Genomic DNA, 9,055 nt, shown 5'->3' with positions numbered 1-9,055 from the left:
CAATTTCATGACCAGTGCCACCCAAGTGATCACCTGCTTGACAGTGAAAGTAAGGCAAATACTAAAGCGAAACGCGGTTTGTTCTGTTTTCAGTGAACTGTTTTAAAAAAATAAAATTTAAAAAATGGAACATGAGAAGAATTGGTTGGATTATCAAAATGTTATTTCAGTGCTTCTAAAATTAAAAAAGTAGAGTAAAAATCACATGTGCAGTTAAAAAAAAATGGAAGCACAGAACGGTAAAGTGATGCTGTTTCTAATGAAACCGTTTTGTTGTTTTAGTCTGGAACACAACATAAAGACTGGAGTACACGGCGTTAAGAAAAGGCACCGGGGTTCAAGCAGAAACCGACGTTCTTATTGTGTGCAATTGACATGCCTCGTGTTTGTGTTGAAGCCTGACGTCTCTTTATATTAATACACTGTTTTACTGGTTGGTGTTTCCCGGGGGGGGGGGGGCACAGAGCTCACATAATATTTAGAAAGACAACAAGCAACATCCTTACTTTTCTTGTTAATATTTTAATTACATCGTTTTGGTTTAAAATTGCAATTGTATTTTTTATATATATACTTCACTTTGCAATCACAATAATAAAGATCTCGAATAAAATGTTTGTAAGATTTGGTTAAAAACTTCTTAGTGGTTTTTATTATTATTATTATTGTTCCATTGCTGTGTTTCTGCATATCTACGCCACTGGCCCTCTTTGCAAGTACCGCTGCTTTGAAATGCAATGGCTGACCTGTGCGTGGGTGGCCGCGGGTGTTGCATAAAGCCGTGTTACCATTCCCACCATAGCGATTGGTAAAGCTCGTATAGTCATTCTTTCGTGTAGACCCCTTTCTTGTGTCTCTTTTTTGGTGTCAAGGGGTCTCTGAAGTGTCAGCAATGCCAGGAATGAGCCACTTGTTTTCGGCTAGTGTCCAGTTTCCTCGAGGAGGGGGTCTGGAGGGCTGCATTGTGTGTGTGTTCTGACCCTTCATTGATCTGGTCAATGAGAGCCGTCACAGCTGCAGGAGGCGGTGGCCACTTTGAAGATTGAAGAGGTTACGACCTGGAGGCCCCCTTCACAGGCCGGGAGCTGCCGAGTCAATTCGGGAAATGGACCGCTGCCTGCCACATGCGCTCATTCACAGCCTTTGTTTATTTGAAAGAAACGCACAAGATAAAAGTGGAGGGATGGTAGAGATTACTTCCACTTTGGTGAATAAGTGAATAGATGGTATAGAAACGGGATCAAAAATGACTCGCTTGTTCGGAGCTTCGGTCCTGGTATTTACTGATCTATCTCAATATTCGTTAGGAACATGTGTTTTTTTTCTTTCGTTTTTTATGTTTGGGGCAGTCGATCAAGCCACCAAACATGTAGCTTTTCAACGGCTAGTAAAGCAACATTACATCATCGCCCAAGACTGCAAAACATTCAACACTCGAGGATCGATGTTAACTTTCAGCAGCTCCCTGATAAACCCATCGTCCTCTAATGCACCATGCACTTCAACAAGCTAAACGTCTTCACACTGTGGAACCCCGGACTTCCACCGCAGCCCATCACTGATCACACCCAGACCTTATAAGGAGTTTCAAGATGTGCGCCACGGCCATGCCTCACACGTCACGGAACGGTGGAATACATCACATTCCCAGTTATTGTATTTGCCCAGACACACAGACATGCAATGAAAGCACTCGTTTTAATTTGACGGTCACCGATAACGCACCTATACTGTAGAATATAGGAAGTTCATCCAGTGCAGTACACGGTGTGCTACAACAGGCCGAGCTAAAGGGAAAAGGAACACTAACGTTTTAGATTTAGAAATCACTCTTTTATTTATTTTCCATAGAATATCGTTCCATGGACTGCAGTTGGGCAGCAGTGTGGAGTAGTGGTTAGGGCTCTGGACTCTTGACCGAAGGGTTGTGGGTTCAATCCCCAGTGGGGGACACTGCTGTTGTACCCTTGAGCAAGGTACTTTACCTAGATTACTCCAGTAAAAAACCCAACTGTATAAATGGGTAAATGTATGTAAAATAATGTGATATCTGTATAATGTGAAATAATGTATAATGTGATATCTTGTAACAATTGTAAGTCGCCCTGGATAAGGGCGTCTGCTAAGAAATAAATAATAATAATTAATAATAATAATTTGAGTGTCTCCCCCCCCCCCCCCGAAGGTAAAACCTGCACGAATCATTTATAACAAATCGCTTTATAGCAGGAGGAGAGGACCTGAGAACACTTCAAACATGCGTCATTGCGTCTTTAACCAAAACAGAACGCGATTGAATAGACTGGCATTATTTCATATCCCAACGATCCCAATAAGAAAACAAAACACAAAAACACACGAGCCTTCAGGCTACAAATGTAAAGTAAAATGCATTTTAATATAAACAAATACAAATCAAAATACAAGAAAACATCATTTGAAGTGCAGTTCTTAAACTTTTTTTTATAAGAGCCGTTCATTGAAACACAGTAGTAGGATATATATATATATATATATATATATATATATATATATATATATATATATATATATATATATATATATATATCTCGAGACTGAGTGATTCCACGTAGCTGCTGAACTATCTGTCAATACATAACAATAGAGAGGGTGATACTCGCATACTCTACACACAAATAAACACACCGCTAACCATTTACCGTTATCACCCAGCGTTTCCATAACTAAAATAAAAAACAGCCCTCACGTCACGGTAAACAATGTGTTTAGAAATTAAACAGAGATCTCACCCACCACATGATAAACACATGACTGATATGCTTCATGCCGCGCTGCTTAGTAAAGTCTAAAACACTCAGATCTGTTTTAAGCTGTTACATAAGATTTCTGTTGAATTGTTAAACATTTGGTTGGATAGTGACCAGTAACCAGCATTGTCACTCTGAGTATACCAACACTCTGGATGTTCACTTGTACTCTCTCAGTTTCATGCTACAACGCTGCATGTTCAGTTCCTGTGTTACAAGCAATAGGATCCCGCCTGCCACCCATAGGAAATTGAGAGGGGGCGGTATTACTTGAAACACAAGAACCTGTATCGCGTGTTATGTGCTAGAGGTGAAAATTAGACGTAGGAATTCAAAACTCTTCAGCAAAACGAAATGGACGTGTGAGCAAGGTTGAGCGCCATGTTTAATGTATTAAATAAACGAAACGATGGCATTAATAACTTCGCATATTATTATTCACACGACACCTGTATGTTATGAAATGAAAGTTGCCATGTATACTTCAAAATCGCCCCCGGTTCATCGCATCAATGAGACGAGCAAGATTTTCATATCAGACAATGTCCAAAACCTTGATGTTTATTAAAATATAATAATAATTAACATGCAGCGTCTTTAAAAAAAAAAAAAAATAATAATAACATGCATCGTCTTTAAAAAAAAAAAAAAATAACATGCAGCGTCTTAAAAAAATAAATAACATGCAGCGTCTTAAAAAAAAATAACATGCTGCGTCTTTAAAAAATGATATTGACAAATACAGCGTCCTTATGATTTTTGTATTATTATTTCAAACCGCGTTTAAATTGAAACGGTTGCATTCAAAGTACACTAAACACGAAACAGGGGTGCTTCTTCTTGAACTATAATTGATGTATTATTCTTAGACGGGAATGAATGCAGCGTCCCCTCAATGAAAGAAGAAGCCGTGCTGCAGAATGAGCTCATGTTAATAATAATAACTGTCCTGCATTTACTCACTGCTTTTAAATGAGCTGCCCGTCAAGTATGAGAAAGATATACGACTACTACATATCTACTGCTACAACAACAACAACAATAATAATAATAATAATAATAATAATAACAATAATAATAATAATAATAATAATAATAATAATAATAATAATAATAATAATAATAATAATAATAATAATAATAATAATACATCGCGTGTATTTTAATACATTGCGATGTGTTTGTTATTGCAAGCGTTGCTCCTGTCCTGTATCGATGGTTAATTTCACACGGTATAATCCCACTTTGTACAATAAACAACACGCTCAAGCTTTGTTTTATTGTAATTTTAAGAATGATATCTCCAGGGCTAGCCGCATCAATTCACTGTGATATCGGGACCAAACTTCGCTGATAAAAACACACATACAGGAGATAAGAACAGCACGAGCCTGGACGAGAGTGGGAGGGCTGAAAGACCATTGCGCCTCCCAGCACTCCCAGCACTCCCAGTATACCAGGATTCACAAACGTGCAGAAATACATAGACCACTTTTCGGGGTTTAAAAGATATTTGTTAATCGAACGGGTTCCACGAGGCTGTCATTTATTTCTTGAATTTCTTACATTCGATTATCTCTTAATATAATTCCTTCAGCACTGCTGACCCATCTAAAGACACATGGTTTCAAAACAAGACCGTTGTGCATGTACACTTTTCATGTTATCAGAAGAGATATTTAAGAATCTTAATCTGAAACTCTAGCACATCACAAAGGGGTTTCGTTCTAGAAACACGCGCGTTCCGGGCTCGTCTTGGAACCTTTTTTGTTAAGGTTCTAAGAACCACTGATATACTGAACAACAGATAGTCAATCAGACATTGTGAAAATAGAGCTCCAAACAGCACGGGGTGTATAATGGGGCGAGGGTGCCAAATTCGAGACACCTCCCTAATATTAAGAATATATTTGGTTTCACATTGGATCTGTTACATAACAATAACATCGCGAAAATAAGCTCCCAGAGAAGGCGCTGATGGATTGATATGGTTCTGTATAGAACAGACCATGAACGCTAATTTCGGCACGATTGCATGTGTTGCGATGCCACCTTGTGGACAGACAAGAGTACTGCACACAAACCTGCGGATTCCTGCGTGCACGTCCTCTTAACGCGCTCTGCTGCTCCTTGGAGTTTTTGAAATCCTCCACCTCAACCCTCAGTTGCCACCGCGCTCAATACTTTCAACACTCGTTTAGTTTTAAACCAGTTTTAAACTTCACCGCGTATCCTTTTTGACTGTTCAAAGTAGATGTATTTCTGAAAACATCCCCATCACATTTATGACAAGGCTCAGCTTCAAACAGAACTAGATAATCAAGATTAGCATAGTATCTCTATGCCCAAACAAGCACAAGGGAAAATAACACACATATAACAAAGAGATTGCATGCAGTTTTTATAAACAGTATTGTCATACTATATATGACCTGCAACTTCTTCCCTTTATATAAAACACATTACTTCACTAGCAGTGCTGAACAGCTTGTATATTGCATTGTTTATTGCAGGGAGAAAAAAATGAATGAGAAAAAAATCCCAGAATCAATATTGAATATACTGATTTCCATCCCATATATTATGCACTATTCGAGGAGTTACGAAATGAATGTTTTTTAAACGATTACAACACATTTCTGAAAGTGTTCTAGAATGGCATTGCTCCACAGCCGTCTGTTACAGAACGAGAATTGAGCTGAACGTTTCATTTTGACAGTACAGAATTGCATGTGCGGTCAGGGAGAATTCAGCGAGTTAAAAGATTAAATCAGTTTAATACTGGGACTTGGACTCTTTACAGCTAATTGATTTTACCTGTAAAATCGGGTAAGAAAATAGTGAAGCATATTTGGGACTCTTGTCAGTAAACATTTCTTATTAGAAACAACTTTGATGATAAAGAAATCCATCAATTACAGTAGTTTAAACACATATGCATGTGAGAACAGATGGATATTCAGACACACTGCACTGGTCTTTGCTCGTTTACGGGTTTGCATCTCAAGTTCACAAACATCTTGTGCTTAATATGTGCCAGCCAAGGTTTTATTATTCAGATTCACAGACAAACAAGTAAACGTTTATATTACAAAAAAAAAAAAAAAAAAGTCATAAAAGGTGTACTCGTATACCGGTAACTGTTTTAGTTAACTGAACCCTTTCATGGTGCACTTGTGCCATTACTGAGATGCTTGCTTGAGACAGGCCACCTAGTGGTCACCCAGAGCAGCTACAGATCCTGCTGTGCATCGTTTGAAAACTGCACCACTGAAGCGGAGAGGTGGACGATCCTGGAGGGACATTCCAGTCCAGGTTTTAGTTTGAACCACGTGGTAATTTAAATTGATATAGCTTTCCAGTGAAGGCAGTATTCAAAGCCACTGCTGTTTATACCTTTGCAATTAATCTCTTTACAGCAGACCACGAAAAAAAAAGAAGCTATGGCTGCACATCAGCGTAGCCCAATAGATTCAATGTTTAAACATTTTAATATAAACGTGGTTTACCTTTTAAACAGTCATTTTTTCAATGATTTAGGATTCACATTCATCTTTATATTTAACTTCTGTATTTTCTTTCAAATTTTACATTGATTTTCACATACAGTATTCGATTAGAGAGATTTTTAATATTTTAATTTTCTTTAAAACTTTTTCAACCTATACAGCCTTAACAATAATAAAAGAAAAAAAAAAAATCAACACAAAGTAAAATTCAACACAGTAACTCCCGAGCATTATAAATAACAGAAGCGTGTGCTACAGGAAGCATCACATTGATCTTTCAAAATGCAAGGGAAACACACAGGGCCCATTTTCAAAAGCCTTCATACTTGAGGACATGGTGACGAGTCCCTTCCTGGTCCGAACACACAGCAGACCAGCTCACAGTTCATCGTGTCTCAGGGGCTCAGTGCTGGGCTTGATGAACACACCCTCCATGGTCTTCCACTGACTGTTGGAATTGGGCCCCTGCATGCCATGGACCTCCTTCTGCCCTCTGATGGGGTGCCCGTACTGCTCCCCGGTGATGCTCAGGAACACGTCTGTGCCGCTGTGTTTGAAGCGCACGTCATCGTCCCGCTCCCAGTACGTCCCGCTGCACTGCACCGCCCACACGTCCAGGTCATCTCCTTCCCCGCTCTCCCCGAAGGCACTCACTTCCTGTGGGAGAAACGCATGGAAACCTCAGGGTCTGTTCAAGCCTTTAGAACAGCAGCAGAGTGCAGAGCCGTCCACAATGTGCCCACGGGACAGTCTGAAAACGGGCATCCGTACCACACCTACATGTAACCCTAACACCTACATGTGATTTAACATGCAGCCCTCTTTGAATGATTTTCAACAGCAGCATGCAGTAAAAAATAATAATAATAATAATAATAATAATAATAATAATAATAATAATAATAATAATAATAATAATAAAAAAAAAAGGCAGGGCCATGAAAACAGCCAGATGGAAACAGCAAATCATGGGTAACAAGACCCCCCATTTAACACCTCCTATCACTCTCTGCTGTTATATTAAGAATCCTCGCAGTGTGCCTGCCTGCTCACTCTCGTGAGGACCCTTGGAAGTGAGATGCAGGTCTCAGAGGAGCTTCCCCAGCTGAACACACATTAAACATCTTACACATGCCAGACAGGACCGTCATTCCAGTTCCTTGGCTACACTGTGTCACCATCGTGTCTCCAGTGAGCACTCAGGTAGATCCCAGTGTAAACAGATTTGCTGTGTTAAACCCCTTGCATTCAAAAACACCCATCTCTATAGCCTACGCCACTGCATGGATGTTTGCAAGGATTACCTAGCTCTTGTTTTGTCAGTGTGTGTGCGCGCCTTTCTCTCTGTCTGTCTGTCTGTCTGTCTGTCTGTACCTGTGTGTGTGTGTCTGTCTGTGTGTCTTTCTCTCTGCCTGTCTGTCGGTCTGTGTGTGCCTGTGTGTCTGTGTGTCTCTCTCTGCCTGTCTGTCTGTGTCTTTCTCTCTGCCTGTGTCTGTGTCTCTCTCTGCCTGTCTGTCTGTCTGTCTGTCTTTCTCTCTGCCTGTCTGTCTGCCTGTCTGTGTGTGCCTTTCTCTGCTCGTCTGTCTGTCTGTCTGTCTGTGTGTCCCTGTGTGTCTGCGTGTGCCTTTCTCTCTGCCTGTCTGTCTGTGTGTGTCTGTCTGTGTGTCTTTCTCTCTGCCTGCCTGTCTGTCTGTCTGTCGGTCTGTGTGCTTACCTGGTTGCCTGACAGTGGTGAAACAAAGTGATGGCTGTGCAGGTTCCTCCCGGTGCTCATGTGTGTCAGTCTGATGGTCTGGCCGCATTTGATTGGCGCCCCGCGCTGGCACGCATTGTTTGGCTTCCCACGGATCCGCCAGTAGCTGTTAGCATCGTCTGCAGCCTCTACCCCGGTCACCGACTGCTGACCGCTTCCTGTGGCAAACGACAGCACTTAATAAATAGGCAGAGGAGAACTGCAGAGCAGCCAACCTATACTGCAAAGAAGGGAAGGGCTCCGTTCGAATAACAGCGCCCTGCAGTGCTGGTGAAATCAGGAGAGCTTTCCTCACACAAGCACGGAGTGCAGCTGCTTAACAAGCCTGGGATTTCAGACTCCTTCAGTGCATCTCCCTCGCTCTTCACGGCTTCTCAGTCTTGAGGCTTCAACTTACCAGTGGCAGTTTGCGCAACACGTTCACACAGGTTATTATTCAAGGCTATATTTATATACTTTATCACAACAGCAGCGGCGGCGTTTCTGTCAATAACTGCATTCCTATCAGAACCCAATACAGTTCTGCTAAGCAAGCAACTCGCTGCTCTGGCGTCATTATGTGTACCAGTTATGTTTATGTGTAATTCAGAAAACACACACTATGCAGCACTTCTAAGTATGCCACATTTACACCGACCTGAACCGTACTTCACATCGTGCGAGTGGAGTCTAACGTTGTGCCGGGTGTTCAGTAGTTTTACCACAGATCCGCAGGTCACATAATTGAACTCGTCGGAGCCCTCGCCTTGTGATAAAACACAAAGCAAAACAAATAACAGCTTCATGAAGCCGTACTCGTGTAAAACTAGGATAAAGCTCATTGCGCTAACAATGACTTTTCTCTTTATACTAAGGGAAACACGAGTCGCTTCTTCCTCTTCAAAGCCATAACCTCCAACCAATCACGTCTTGACAACTAGCGGTCCCGGAAGTGTTGGTCCACACTGTGCTTCCTGATTGGCCAAAAAGGAGTTCGTGGAAACGCGTTGTGCTGTTACTCTGAT

General features: G+C 41.1%; 1 protein-coding gene across 1 annotated transcript; it reads right to left on the bottom strand.

Moving 5' to 3' along the window:
- Positions 1-6,261: 6,261 nt before the first annotated feature.
- Positions 6,262-8,968, bottom strand: LOC117427089 (stromal cell-derived factor 2-like). Its single transcript, XM_034045454.3, has 3 exons — positions 8,689-8,968; positions 8,013-8,209; positions 6,262-6,955 (listed from the first exon to the last, which is right to left on the bottom strand). The coding sequence occupies exons 1-3, from the start codon at positions 8,870-8,872 to the stop codon at positions 6,677-6,679; spliced, it is 660 nt and encodes a 219-aa protein (XP_033901345.2). The 5' UTR covers positions 8,873-8,968; the 3' UTR covers positions 6,262-6,676.
- Between the last annotated feature and the right edge of the window lie 87 nt (positions 8,969-9,055).

This window comes from Acipenser ruthenus, chromosome 11 (genome assembly GCF_902713425.1).
Source record: "Acipenser ruthenus chromosome 11, fAciRut3.2 maternal haplotype, whole genome shotgun sequence".
Classification (NCBI taxonomy): domain Eukaryota; kingdom Metazoa; phylum Chordata; class Actinopteri; order Acipenseriformes; family Acipenseridae; genus Acipenser; species Acipenser ruthenus.
This window is presented reverse-complemented; position numbering and strand designations above follow the sequence as displayed.